At 52.2% G+C, this 14926-nt stretch overlaps 3 protein-coding genes across 3 annotated transcripts in view; all 3 read right to left on the bottom strand.

Moving 5' to 3' along the window:
• The window catches only part of LOC128269517 (putative transcription factor SOX-15), a 48527-nt gene extending 44559 nt beyond the window's left edge, over positions 1-3968 (bottom strand). Inside the window, exon 1 of the mRNA XM_053007003.1 lies at positions 3925-3968. Coding sequence (XP_052862963.1) covers positions 3925-3968 — 44 coding nt within the window. The remainder of the gene's footprint in view (positions 1-3924) is intronic.
• Positions 3969-5779: 1811 nt separating this feature from the next.
• LOC128269515 (serine protease 7-like) lies at positions 5780-7297 on the bottom strand. The gene is made up of 4 exons (XM_053006998.1): positions 7055-7297; positions 6592-6995; positions 6248-6516; positions 5780-6172 (listed from the first exon to the last, which is right to left on the bottom strand). The coding sequence occupies exons 1-4, from the start codon at positions 7295-7297 to the stop codon at positions 5853-5855; spliced, it is 1236 nt and encodes a 411-aa protein (XP_052862958.1). The 3' UTR covers positions 5780-5852.
• Positions 7298-8309: 1012 nt separating this feature from the next.
• Positions 8310-9671, bottom strand: LOC128269512 (CLIP domain-containing serine protease B15-like). The gene is made up of 4 exons (XM_053006993.1): positions 9465-9671; positions 9077-9405; positions 8740-9011; positions 8310-8665 (listed from the first exon to the last, which is right to left on the bottom strand). The coding sequence occupies exons 1-4, from the start codon at positions 9669-9671 to the stop codon at positions 8310-8312; spliced, it is 1164 nt and encodes a 387-aa protein (XP_052862953.1).
• Positions 9672-14926: the final 5255 nt, after the last annotated feature.

Below are 14926 nucleotides of genomic sequence, written 5' to 3'. Positions count from 1 at the left end.
CGCGGAGTCAATTAAACTCACTTAAGAAATTAGAAATCATGTTCCGTGGCGGAAATAGAAGGTAAAAAGGGCCCCGGTGCAACATACTTAACGCCGCGCCCTTAAAGCCGCTTCTCGCTTCCGAAGAGCCGAAGAGCAATTTATGATTAATTATCCTGATCCATCCCGGGGTGTATCGGTGGCATGCCCGGAATGGTGATCGACCACCAAGCTTGGGACTGGCCTCAAAATGGGATAATTATTTAACGCGGGGCCCAGCGGATGAGACAAAAACGGGGCGATTATTAGCACACTTAAGTCGATCGGTCGAACAGGGAACAGGGCCAAATCGAAACCACTTAAAACTCCCTCCTAACTGGGGGGGGGGGGTACGGGTGTTGATTCGCTGATTTTGGGGACGCTGGCGGCGCTGGGAGGTTTGTTTTCACTTCTTTCACCTTCAACCGGGCATTGTTTTCCCTCCGAACAGGGCCGCCGGGAGAAGAAAATGAAGCTGTCTCCCGGACTTTCCCGAGTTGATTATTTATTTATGTGTCCCCGCAAGCGCAACTGCAGCCACAGCGGTGACCTGGGGCCTAATGAAATGTCAAAACGGTTGGCCGTCGTCGCCGTGGATTTGTGATTAAGATTCCCAAAATTTCACAAACCCCCTCGGCGGTCGCATCGGGGAGAAAGTGGGAACGCCGCCGCCGCTGCCGTTGCAGAGCGTCTCATTGTCTCTCGCTTGGGAGTCCGCCGCGTTTGTGCATCACCTTCGGGACGGCGACAATTCGGACACACTTTGGACCGCACAGTGCATTTCGCGCATTAAAATGCGTGATTTTATACGGAGCGCGAACGATGCGCGACATTCGTCGGATGGGTGAGCTATTAACACCATTTAGGTCGGTGGCCGTTGTTCCCGTTTTTTTTTCGGAGCGGGGGATTAGTGCCGCCCGGTGCTGGATTGCGCGAGAGTGATTAACAATCTGCACCTTTTTTTGGGTGGGCCTTCATTGTATGATAATCGGCGACGATGGACTTATCGTAACGAAACTTTTAAGGCCCGAACCGTGTACGGAGATTGTATCTTGGGGTGTTAGAAGACGCTGTTAAATGGTAAAATCACAGCTTTAATAGCCACATAAAGTGAGCTTCAAAACAAGCAATGAATGAACCGTCGTTTGGCATACTTTCTACACGCAAGGCACACAAAAGCCTAGGACACTGGGCAATAAGAAAATGCGCCATATTTCGCGTAGAGTTTAATGTCTCGAAACCGTAAACGGCGATAGTGTGCAATTTGGATTTTATTGATTACGTTCTGATGATTCAAGAAGTTTGTGAGTCGTTACAGAATCATCCCATGCATCGCTTACGGCAGGCATTAGAGGAAAATGGACGGAATAAAGTCGTAACGCGGGTACTGCTATGAGATGCTAAGGCCGAAATTCGAATCCTTCGCTGTTAATTACAACCCGTGTACTCGCTGAAGGATCAAATTTACCAGAAGCGGCCAAAAGTAGCCAATCCTGGTTAACAATTCCTCTCAAGAGTAGTTTGAGTAGTTCTACAGTCCCAGGAGTTTGTCAATGGATACGACATAGGATGAAAACGGATCCATATTCGGCCTCAGATCAGATCCAAGATTCTTCCCTACGTTCCGATTACACACGATACTAAATTTCGTTAGAACTGACCTAATATTTTATCAAAACTCTCAACAAACTTCTTCTGGGAGCACCCTCTGGTGTTCTAAAACCGAGGTCTTCGGACGGCCTCGTAATCCCAACCAGAATCCATCACCCTCCCCAAGTCCCATGTTGATGAATGATTTCTTCTGTGCCCCGTTCCCCACACGACGACGACGACCAATCAATCAATCGATCGTTCGTCAAAATCGGAGTCTGTGTTTTGGTTGTATTTTCTCTCTCTCTCTCTCTCTGTGGTGTAGCACCGGAAATGGACCATTGCGCTTGCGGTGGGACACACCCCGGGACGGAATCGTCCCCCCCCGGCGGCCAGCCTGCGATGCCTGCAGAGTTCAAGAGCACCACAACGTCAAGAGAGATGCCTCGTCATGTGGGGCGTCCTGGCCACGCGCGCCGGCAAACGCCAACGCGTGAAGGCGATTTGACGAAAGATCAAAGATCGAGTAAGAAAATTTGTCAGGCCGACAGGCCGTCGCGACACGATCGCGACGGTGTTCGATCCACCGGGACGACCCATCCTCCGTCGTCGTCGTGGGTGTAAATTGCTGATCGACCGGTGCGCGCAGGACGACGACGACGCCAGGGAGAGTGGTGTGCAGATCGTGGGCCAGGCCGCAGCCGCCGCCGTGGGTTCGCGCCGCGGCAGAAGAACCGTCGTCTGGCGACGCGCCCGGTGAAACCTGTAATCAAACCTCTCACACGCCCGAACGTGGCGATGACGGCACTGAGCTGAGCTGAGAAGGACGGACAGAGGCGGGCGGGACGATCATCACGATGATGATGATGATGAGGAGGAGGACGACGGTGATCGTCTTGTCGATTGCAGATCGTCTTCGTTTAGCCGAACAGGGCTCACTTCGCCCTGGGGCGCGCGATTTGAGGTGAGATTGTCGCCTGTCGGAAACACGAGCGGCGGCGGCGGCGAAGGGAAGAGGTTCCAAATTATACAAATTATCTTTTATAAGCCCCAATTGAATGTTTGTTTTCGCTTCGGCCCCGCTTTTGGGAGTCTGGTGGCCCCGGCCAGCCGATCGTGTGCGATCGTTCGGACCGGAGTAGCGAATTATGATGTAAAATATCCGGCAACATGCATCGCCGCGAGTACACCACGCGTGGCCGCACTCGCCGCGGTGTCACATGATTATCACGCGCCGGAAGAGGCTCATGTTCGCGCCCCGGGTTGGTCCTGGGTCCGGGGTGTATGTGATCGGTTCAGACCGCGGCCCCGAAAGGCCCCGGCTGGTGGAAAACGAATTTGGATGCAAATTACACCCCACGGTTTAAAGTCTTAATTTGAAGCACGGCGTTCTCGAGCCCGCATAGCGCGACATGGACCCCGCCGCACGAGCCTCCCGAGGGAGAGCCGGAAAGGATGTTGCTCTTTTTCCGTCCCTTTGCCTATCGGTCTCGCCGTCTTGCTCGGTGCATCGTTTGAACGATTGAAGTCGTCCTTCGCCCCGGCTCGACGATGATAGGTAATTGAGGTAATGCCAATGTTAACATTGTTGCCCGGAACACGACCCGGACCCGTGTGGCCACTGTGAGTAGACGCGACGGTAAAGTGCGCCTAAGAAGTCTCGTTGCAACTAGCCGGCGTGGTTGTGGGCCACTTGCCAGAGCCGTGCAAATTATATGATCGTCGATCGCGCCCTGAGGATGCTAGAGGCTAATGAATACCAAATCGATAGACCAGCCACTCTGAGGCCAGTTTAAAGCATTCCAAGGGGGTTCTTGTAGAAGTCATTATGCTTATGAACAACACACATCCATCATCGACAGGGGTCTTAGACAAGGCAAACAACGGAAATTACGGAAACCAACCCAAGGGTGTTTCGGCTTTACTTTGCATAAGCAGCGCCGCCGAAACAGCAACCGAAAAAAGGTTTGGCCATTAAAATATTCATAAAAAAGTGGCCCTAAACCTCCTTCGCGGGGAGGTTCGTTTCATCTGACGTGTCGCTCTTTGTTCTAACTGCTCATTACCCGTTTCGTGTTGTGCTTCTTCGTGGCCAAAAAGCCAAGCCACCAAAACACACCAAACCGGGCTTGGGATGCGCTCCGTCGGTCGTCGTGCGCCGTCGCCTTTGCCGCGCGGGCGTTTCGATGGAAATCATCGGAACGGAAATGAATCGCCACCATGAACAGAGCCGCAAAGAGCAGTTTTGCCGCCGGCCAATGCCAGTACACATAGTCCGTAAATCTTAAGAATAAAACGCATTTTTGTGTCACTCACTTATAATGACTGTAGCCGGTGTCGCGTTCTCCGTCCGATTCCATGTTGCTGGGACGTGTTCTCGATACTCCCTCACGGACCACTTAGGAGACTATTCCGCCGTAACTCAATAACTTTGCTTCACACAAGAACAATATTTGCTTCTTCTTTGGGGGAAAACGGGATACTTTCGGGACGATCGATTTGTTTCTTTTATTTCTTCACGAAGCACGAACGAAATCACGGTTCAAATTCCCAACTCCGGCACGCGCACACTGCTTTGAGTATTACTTTTCTACGTGTTGTTGTGGCCATTCATTTTGATCGTACTTTGGATCACTCTTGCTTGGTTTCTGTCGAGGGCCACCACAAATTGTTTCGTCGCACATTAATTCAAAAAATACTATGAACTGAGAGAACTCCACTTTATGCACTCTTTATTCACTATATGCAATCGTGGCAATTGCCTCGTCACCAGCAGGACCCACAAATCTTTCGAGCACCGATCACCGATCACCGAGTTTGCCGAACTTTAAACTCCATCCGATCCGATCCGATCCGCGCCGTTGATGCAGAAGGTTGACGAGATGATCGCAAACGGTGTCTCCGGTGTCTTTGTCACGGACGGAAAGCCTTTTTCTCCCGCGGAACCCGCGAAACGGAAACGGAACGTGCAGCAGCAGCAAAACGTGTGATGTGTGCGCGCGTTGCTCAGCGAGTGAAGAGTGAAGGAGGACTTCTGAACATTCGAACCCGCAGCAAGCGACGCAATGACTGGCAAGGCGATGCGAGTGAGCGAAATAGCTGGCTCGTCGAAGCGAGCGCGAACAACTCACGCACACCGATGTGGAAAAAGTCACTCACGGCTGCGCAAACGAAGACCGTGGAGTGAGACGGCCAACCCCACCACTGGATGTCCCGCTTGCTCTGCTTGCTCTCAGCAGTAGTCGGAAAAGCGAGATCGGAAAATCGGAAAATAAAAATCAAATACCATCCATTTGGTCAATGATTGCTTGGATTAGAAAATTACGGTTTTCGTTATTAATTGGCGAGCTGCACCAAAAGTCGAGTTGAGTGTGGAAAAAAGATGCCAACCGGGCTTCGATCAGCTTAGAGCACCGTGTCGAATATGTTTCTAAAATACTAAACTGGCGTCGGTTTAACTGCAGCTTGTACAATAGTTAATAGTCACTGGTTTGTTGGCGTAACATTTGTCTTTCATCGCACCCCAAAGATAATAGTCCAATGGCAGCTTCTTGAAGGCCAATCCACAATACCATTCCTGCTGCTTATTCGATTTCCGAAGATGGGGCGCAAAATATCGATCGTGGCTGTCTCTGTATGGCAGATAGCGCCGTCCTGTTGAAACCACATGTAGTCCAAGCTTTCAGCTTCAATTTCGCCGAAGAACCAACCAACATTGCTCGGTAGCGTACGCCTTCGACGGTTCCGGCGTCTCCTTCTTCATTTTCGAAGAAAATGGGCCAATGATGTCTCCAAACTCAAAATCTGCACTGAACAGTCATTCGTTTTGGGTGCATTTCCTTCTATTGCACGATGTGTTGGGTTTCCGAACCTCAAAAACGACAATTCTGCTTATTAACATAACCACCGAGGTGGAAATGAGCTTTGCAAATATCGTACCGTTTGAGTTGAAGACCTACCACTTTGGAAACAAGTTTTTAATATTTCCCAGCTTTCTTCAAGCGTCAAGCGCCCCATTTCGTAAATGTCTAAGTGTATACTGAATGTTAACAATTTTCAGCATGAAGTTTTACGCCTTAAACGTTCAGTAATCGGTAGTTCAAAAACAGAACACCAAATGGTACACCCTGTACATCATGTCTGATCATCATACGGTACTACACCTTCGCTTCGGGAGTTATTTTATTTGGATACGGAATTAAGATTTCTCGATATCGGTGAGGGTCCTTCGCTGGTGGATCCAGCTACTCCTTCAGGCTGGTCAGTATCCAATCGACGTATTCCGAAATGCGGGTCGAAACTCCCGGCGCCCGCTTCATGCCACACTTTGGCCCATAACTGACCACCCCGGCTATGTAGTATCGCGGGTGGCGCAGCTCGATGATCGGTGCCCCGGAGTCACCGCTGCACACGTCCTCCAGACCATCGCCCACCGTGCACAGTTGGCTCGCGGGAATCTGTCCACCTTGCAGATGCTGCCGCAGGGCCTGCGAGCAATTGTCCCGCGAGACAACGTACAGGCCCACCATCCGCTTGGTGTCACTCATCTCTCCATCACGGCCATCTGTTCGATCGGGAGTGGATATCGAAATCGTTTGATGTTTGGGCGATGTTTTGGGGCGATCACGGGCGCACTTACCGGTGCTAGTTGATCCCCAGCCATACGAAAATACCTGCGACTGAATGGCCTCATCGTACGTGTGATTCAACGGCAGGCAAATGGGTTGAATGTAATCCGAGTTTTCCACCGGCCGGTCCATCCGGAGAAGCGATATATCGTTCAGATTGTACCGTGTCGTGTACGCCTCGTGGGTCACCAGCTCGGTGGTTCGGCGCTCTTGACACTGGCCACTCCTCATACAATCGCCCAATTCGCGCAAATCGAACAAACCCAGGTACAGGGTGACACTACACAGATGGGAACCAAACGGAAGCGTGATCTTCGTGAATCTTCGCGCCATCCTGACAGTGACCGATGCTTACTGTTCCGGCTCCAGGTGATACATACAGTGGGCCGCCGTCAGGACGTACAACTGGGTGATCAGTGTCCCGGTGCAGCGTGTCACGTTTCGCGTTGGGTCCTTTTGAATCCTCACAAACACGGCCCACTTGTACGTGTGATCGTCATCTTCCTGTGAGCTGATGATGTGATTTGAGGGTGTCCGTTCCCCGCAGCGTTCCGGTAGCAGCCTCATGAACTGACCAGGACCCGGGAGAACGCGTGTTGTTTTCGTAGTCGGTGCCACCGTCGTGGTAGTAGTAGTCGATGGAGTTGTGGCTGTTGTTCTCCTTCTCGTTGTCGTAGCCCTCGATGGGATTGTCCTCCTTCTGGTGGGTCTTCTTGTTGGTGCCGCTGTTGTCCCAAGCGGTGCTGCGGTGCAGCAATACTACAAAACAAAACACATTGTGACGCGTCTAGTCGAAAGCGTCCCGCACGCATACTAACGGAATCATCAGTAGGGGAACTCCCTTCACACGCCTTACTGACGGATGTTATCAGCTCTAGCTGGGCCGGGTACAGCACGGTCTGTCGTAGCAGGCTGTCGATCTCTTTACAGTCCGCCGCGGCCACACACCGTCCCGGGTCGCCATTGGGCCGAATACAACTCCGATTCGCCTCTGCTCTGACGGGGAACCACACCACCAGCAGCAGCAGAAGCAAACCTAGTGTCCGTAGCCGCCGAAGCATCTGGCCAGCTGGACCACTGATGTACCACCGCACTGATCACTGATCGCTTCTGATGATAGCTGCTCCTCTGCGACACGAAGAATGTTGCTTCCAGGCCAAACGCCAAACACTAACTGAGGAAGCTCGCTGTTATCAGGACGCATTTCGGTTCGGGAAAAGAATCTCGTGCACTCCGGCACACAGAGACACGTCACGATGATAACGAGTTCGTTCTCGGGGTTTGTGAAATATTTCACTACGTCACGTCATTAGGTTATTAGGTTGGCTAAAAAGAAATCCACGTTTTTTGCGTCAATTTCAAAACTATATTGTACAGATTTCCAATGGTCCGATTTGCGTCAAATATGTACCGTTTTGTTGGAACACCGTTTTAAAATGCGCCTTTCTCATAGAAGTCATTTTTACAATCCTTTCTTGATCTCAATTTTTCATCATTCAGGAAATTTTGTAATGCCCGAAAAAGGTGTCAATCGCTTGGTACAAGGTCCGGACTTTCTGGCGAGTCAATAAAGACGTTGTCTTGACGGAACACAACACCTCTTCCGTTGGCCGATTCTGGTCGTTTCCGCTCAATTGCTGGCTTCGAACGGTGCAGTTATTGACAGTATAGATCTGAATTTAGTATTTGGCCACACGGAAGCAACTCATAATTAACGATTCCTTTCTAGTCTCACCATAAACCCAGTAGAACCTTCCTGGCCGATAGTCCTGGATTGACCACCGGTAAAGCTCCACTTTGATTATTTCTGTGATTTTATCGACATTTCCACCGACATTGTGACTTCCAAAGTTAACACCCTGTAACTCTCAAACGAATGGAACACACAAAGCACAATGAAAGCATTTCTTTAAGTGTAAAGTATCTGTTTTACAACAAGCCCAAACTGGAAGCTGTACGATCAAGATACTTCACGAGAGCGATCGATCGCTAAAGCCATCTACTGAGAAAATAGTCGATTTCTTTTACACCAACCTAACAGCATCGGATACTTATCAAGCTAGTCTGGTCTGTTTATTTCCACCACTGCCCACTGGCGGCCACTCTACCGGGACCGCTCCTAGATCGTATCTTGTCCAGTATCCACTCGCCGTACTGCTGGACGTTGGTCGAAACGACCGGGTACAGGTTGTTGGTCCGTCCGACGCCGAAGCTGACCAGTCCCACCACGAACCAGACGCCCCGCTTGCGGTACATCAGCGGCCCGCCGGAGTAACCCGCGAACACGTCGTGCCCGGTGATGCTGACCGTGCAGATGCTCCGCTCGTCGAGCTGCGGGCCGGCAAGGCTGGTCCCTGTAAGGATGTCCCGGCACTGCTTCAGCGAAATTCGCTCCACCGTTACCCACTGCTTGGTGTCACTGGGCTGACCTGTTAGACCGAGAGAGAGAGAGAGCGGAACGTCAAAGGCACGCCACGAGCAACTGGACAAGTCCGGATACCACCTTCCGCATTCAGGCCCCACCCGAAGGAGCGCAACGTGTGCCCGACGGAGGCAACCTCTTCCTGTGCCAGTGGGATACAAATCGGCCACGGTGAGTCCGGTGCGCCCATCGGAATGCTGCCGTTCAACCGGAGCAACGCGATGTCATACCCCGCGCTAGTCTTCGTGTAGTTCTCGTGGATGATGGTCTCCTCCACGAACGATGGCCGCACGTTTCCCCGAAACTGCTGTCCGTCGTCCGATAGATTGTGTGCGTTCACGTACAGTACAAGGCTATAAGGAGCAAACCCAGCAAGTACTGACACCGCAAGGATTCGTCTGGGTCGACTGATTCTTACTTCTCAAGCTCCTTCGCACAGTGAGCCGCCGTGAGGACGTACTCGGGAGTGATGAGGCTTCCGACGCACCGGCCCCGTTTACCTTGGGCGGTGGTTCCGGCCACGAACACCCCGAAGGCAGCGTTCTCTGCGTATCGTCCACCGTGCCTAGCGTCTTCTGGTAGCCAATCCTGAAAACACTCTCCGTGCGGTACCGTCCGATCGACGGCCACTGGAGCGAAGGTTTCTGCTTCCGGTCTCGTGGTGGATCTGATGGTGGTCGTTGTTAATTGAACTGAGCTCTGCTTATTTGGCGTCGTCTGCAGAAGATCTGTTAGCGCGCAGCAGAACTACCACAGGGCATGGTATTAAACTATGGTCACTCGGATTTTCCGGGCAGGGATCTTACATGGCCAGCGGTCGAGCAGGCACGGGATGCACTCCGCAGTAGATTCGTTTCCTCCCGACTGATGTAGTTTTTGTCCGAGATTTGCTTCCACCGTGAGCAGCCGGCCAACGGAACGCAGAGTCCATTGGTACGGCTCAGCGTGGTGCACCACCAGCCATCGGCCAGACTTAGGGACGACCAAAGGGCAATCAGTGCGCTCAAACGCATAGTGTTCCTAGTGGCATCAGCACCCGATAGCGACTAAAAGTGGCGTCGGTGGGCGTCCCGTACTTTCGCCTTCAACCTTCTTATCACATTTGACACAGAGCAGCGTCCACAGCGTGTCCAATTCTTCTCTAATTCTCTCCAAGTTGGGCGTTTGTTTGTGTGGATTCCCGCGACGATAACACCAAATTGTCTGCAACGCGAACCACCGACGTCATCCGGGAGGACGACGTTAATTATACGCCTCACGCTACGCCGGCCGGCAGCAAAGAACGATCCGTGTGTTCAGCCACGCGTTCGACCGGACCGGAACAGCGCTCTTCGAAGGGGGAACGGTGTCTGCTTCGTCAGTCTTCGAAGGTAGACACGGAAAACCGGGAGAGAACCCGACTAAAAAAAGACAGTGAGGTCCAAAAACTGAAACAGGTGTCGCCGGTGGTCCGTCTTTGCCGGAATTATTCGATTAATTCGGTTCCCTATTCGACTCTCTAAGCCTCTAAAAAGTACGGAACCGTAGCATGTGTCTCAACTTCCGGCGTGGATATTGGCGTTGGATGTTTTTGGAGCTTCGTGGCGCCCCGAATCGAATCGGATCGAAGGAAGGGCCTGCCCGCCCGTGAGTTCAGTGACCTGCCGCGGACCGATAAGGGATTCTTCCTTTGGCCCTTTCTTTTTGCTGCCCCTTTTTCACAGGCACCGGGGCAACCGAGAATCGACGCACTTTCCGGCACCGAAGAAGATGTTCGCGCTCGCAATACGCGATCGTATCGCTTTGAGTAGTGCCACTCCCTGGCGCTCGCGATTCGATGGCTACCCCCCCATGCCCGGCCGGCCCGGTAAATCCCGGTTGATGAGCCACAGCACCACGGTCCAATAGCCGAGGGTCTTGCACGGGACTCATCCCTCTTCTGTGTGGGCCTCAGCCCTATCGCTCGAACGTGGGTCGATCGCGATCGCCCGACTTGCCCGAGGTTTGTCCGGCTGGCTGGGTGGTTCCAGGATCCTGCCTGGAGGCGCAAAGAATCAGGAAAGGGCGGCAGAGTGGACGGGCCGTTCCCCGGCCAACGATTATCCGATCGTTTTCGCGTTGGTTCGCGCTGAAGAGAACGGCGCTTTCAATACGGCAGATCGCATCGCGGCCAAAGATCGCGAAAGGAGTGAGGTGCCCTCTCGCACACACACACACACTCAATTCATTAAGGAAGTGGAGCCGGAACACACGTGCGATTCCGCGATCGTACATGCGCGATCTCGGCGATGCCGTTCGGAGCTCACAGAACGCCTTGCTCGCGCGCGGGGGGAATTCTTTTCTATTTACAGGCCCCGGCCCCGGGCGGGGGTTCATCATCTTCCTGTGGCCGGAACCCGTAAACAGGCCACAGATTAACGGGTGATAATAAAGCAAAACAAACAGCGAGCTCAACAGCGGAATCGATCGGTCCAGCGTTCACCGATCCCACTAATTGCTTGCACGATTAACCACATGTAATAATCCGGCAAAAGGATGCTGAATGTTTCGCTAATATAAAACAATCTCTCTCGAAACACGAAAGTACTTCTAAAACACCCATTCGGTGGACCGTGGTTCACGCTTACCGGTCTGGCTTGTGAAGCCGACAACATTTACATAAATCATTGTGGCGCTGCTCGATTCGGCGGCGAGCCAGGATCGTGTTCTCGGAAAAAGTGGGTGGAGACTCGCGAGACAGTCGATCGAGATCGATCGGAGAAGAAATCCGAAATACATCCGACGACGAACGGGCGGCACAGCGAAACCACAGCGCCACGGACAGTGTGCTGTAGCCGAGCGGCTCTCGTTGCTTTTCGTGGGCTTCATTCTGCGCGCGGTTTCGAAAAGGTTTCAAAAGGACGCTACTTAGGGGTTATTTATGAAACACATTTTTGTTTAAATTCAATCGTTTCAGTTCTCAATCTAAGCCCCGAATCTAAGCGTTCCAATGCGTGTCTTTGTGGTCCTCCGTCATCCGGTGCCGGAGTTCCACAATTTACACTTTTACCGTTCCATCCGATCGTGTTTTTAGATCAGAGCATAAGATCGCTATCGAACCTCACGGAACCGAAGAGTCCGAAGTGCCGACCCGGGGGTCGATCTCAGTCGTATGTGCAACGCACATTTTCCGTACCCCCTTTCGCCGATAGTGTGACTGTTGCTCCACCACCAGGTCAGCGCCATGTTCCGCCCCGAAGGCCGCGCCACGATTGCGTGCCACTAATCGACGCGCGCGCGCGCACTTTGCGTAACTTTGTTGCACGCATCGACTTGTTTGCTGCACACGGCGCCAGCCCCTGGAAGCAATAGAGATCACACGGGTCCGGGCCAGGCCGGCCCGAAATGAAACTAGTGCACACCACCCAAACCGATCTCGGCGGAGTGGAACCGCATCGCTGTTTTCCTTCTTTGCCGCGCGGGTCGTACGTCGTACGCTAATTAAGCGCAAACAGCCATCAAATTATCCCCACCGTCTTGGCGTTGCGAGCAAAGCACATTACAGGTCGTGGCCTTTGGTAGCCGAGTCCCCGAAAAGAAAAACCCCAAAACGTGACATGCGGCATGTTACTCTTTGACATGAAACTGAGAACGGTACTTGGCCAGAGGCAAGTAGTAGGCTTTAGGATCTAAACCAGACAAGTAATTCAACTCCGTATACAAAACATTTAGCTACGTGATGAAATTAAACGATCGAGACATGAACTTAGACAAATAAAGAAGTACCAATATGAAAGCCATTAGAAACCATAAATGAGGAGCTTAAAAAGAAATAATAAAAACTAATTTAGTAAAATAAAAAGAGGGCTCGACATAGCCCAAGATGTTGAAAACGACTTAAATCGTACAAAACAAACATGATTCGTCTTAAAGCTTACCAAAAGGGTACGGAATCCTGCTCGAGCGGAACACCGCCCGTTTGCCATTGAACCTGCTGGACGCCGGTCCTTAAATTTCTCCCTCAATCGGCCATTCCGTAGGGGTGAACCCGTTCTTCGCTCCGGTGAGCTAAGTCAACAACCCACGCGAAAGGACCATTGGCCGCAACAGCGATCATCAGAAATTACAACATTCGCTTCGCTTTTTCACCAGCGCGAGCTGGAGAGTGAAATTTTCCCCGGAGCCAACGGCATCTCCGGCACACGCACGCACGCACGGTGGGTCCCTCCTAATGTGACATGTACGCCCTTAAAACCGGCGTGCCTCCGTCGTCGTCGCCAGATTTTGCAGAGCGGAAAATTGTCGTTCCACTGGGGGCTGATGCCGTGAGACTTGGTGGGCGCAAATCCTGCGCTTAAATGAGCGCGACAACGACGCCGGCGCGAGCAGGTTGCGCAAGATTATAGACACTACCGAGCCTCCGGTGAGCACGAAAGTGAAATCGCGCGGTTCGAAATGAATTGCGTCACGGAGGATGGCCCTAATCTGCATCGCATGAAAGTAAAGTTTCATTTGGGATTTTTTGTTGTTGCTACTTTCAACGCCGTAATAACGTCACGAGTGGCTGCGAATCGGTGCTCCGCTCGGTACACAGCCGAGAGTGTGCCGTAGAAATGGGTTTTAATTCAATTTATTGTTCCCTTCGGAACAATATCGGAAATTCTGGCCACACTGACCGGAACTTTCAGTTCAGTGCATCGAAACGCAATAATGGAGGTATGGGCGTATCGCTTAACAAATATCCGGTACAGGACTCTCGACGCTCTCGACAGAATGATGAATACACAATCATTCCTCTGTTTTGTGGTGCCCTGTGCCCCCTTTATGGACCACAAACATCCGCGAATTTGCAGTGCGTTGCAAATTGTTTTCGCTTTTTATTTGAGAACCCAAAACCGGACCCCTTTTGGGGGTTGGCGCAATGTTCTGTTCCAATGGTAAAGTCCTGGGCCCTTTGGAATATAAATTCCCGTTTAATTAAACAAACGAACGTATTTTTTTTCCTCTTGGGCGATCCGAAACATAACGCAATCAAATCACAACGAAGCGACGAAAGTGGCTAATAAATAAATCGCAACGATTCGCATTCTTCTTTTTTCGAATAACGGCAAACGGCTTATCGTCACCGGCTCTAGGACACCCCCTGGTGGGCCCAAAATAGACGGTTTCGATTCGGAAGTCGGTAGCAAAGCTAGCAGCAGCAGCAGCAGCAGCAACAGTCAGCGCGGAAAAATCAATTACCCAACAAAGCTGAGAGCCATGGGAATGGCTCCAATTACGGTGAAAATAATTGCCGCAAAAAAGCACCAACATAAACCCCCCGTCCAACCACCGGGAGGCGGTGGCAACGTGTTGTCCTGCGGAGCGACTGGTTCCGTCCTGTTCCGCGGGGAACCCGATTGCCGCGACACGATCGCGCCGCGCAATTCATCAAAGCTCAAATTGATTCGCTCGTTCGCTCGGGGAAAATATGCAAAGAATCAAAACGGAGCGCGAAAGAAGTTCTCACGAAAGGACTCAATCGACAGAGCGCGACAGGACGGAACGTCCTGTCCGCGCTTCGGTTCGTCAAACGTCCTGCGCGTCCTATATTAATTTTTCCGTACGCTCTGTTGTACGTATCGAAGGCCGGAGACCACACCGCGTGCCCCTTCAACAAGGGGCAGCGAAGCTACGATCTCGAAGGACTCTCGCGTGGTAGGGGTCTTCGTTGGGAAGCGGTATGGGCTCTTACGGGGATTAAAAGGTTAATGGGAGGAAAGAACACGGGACACTCCTTGAACCCGCCGCTGTCGTCGTCGCTCTGGACATTCGCATCGATTGATCGAATCGCTGCGTTTTTTCATTCTTCCGAGCCGCGAGAAGCAAAACTTCTCAGCCGAACTCCCGCCTCCTGCCGAGAAGAGTGCGCTGCGTGTGCCGTGTCCTGCGAACGGCGGCAAAGGGGACGAGACCAGCGTGCGTCTTGGAACACGGGAACGGCCCGGCCCGGGGAATCGACTTCAGATCGAACCTTCGAAGCGTGTGTCCTTCGCGACAGGCGGCCCAGCGGAAGTCTTCGTAGTCCTGGTCGTTGATTTTTGGATCGATAGCTGCGTGCGGCGATGGCGAGTCACCGATGGCGCAGGACTTCCCGGGCGCGCAACAGGACAGTGGGAATTCGTATTGCACTCTCTCTCTCGGTCGAGGCCGATGTGGGAAAAAGTCTTCGCCGACGACAATGCGATTTATTTTGGGCCAGATGTCAAACGACATCGCGGGGCCTATCGAAGAGAGCGCGGTGACCTTCCGGCGAAACTTGAGACGTTCC

The sequence above is a fragment of the Anopheles cruzii genome, chromosome 2 (genome assembly GCF_943734635.1).
Source record: "Anopheles cruzii chromosome 2, idAnoCruzAS_RS32_06, whole genome shotgun sequence".
Classification (NCBI taxonomy): domain Eukaryota; kingdom Metazoa; phylum Arthropoda; class Insecta; order Diptera; family Culicidae; genus Anopheles; species Anopheles cruzii.
This window is presented reverse-complemented; position numbering and strand designations above follow the sequence as displayed.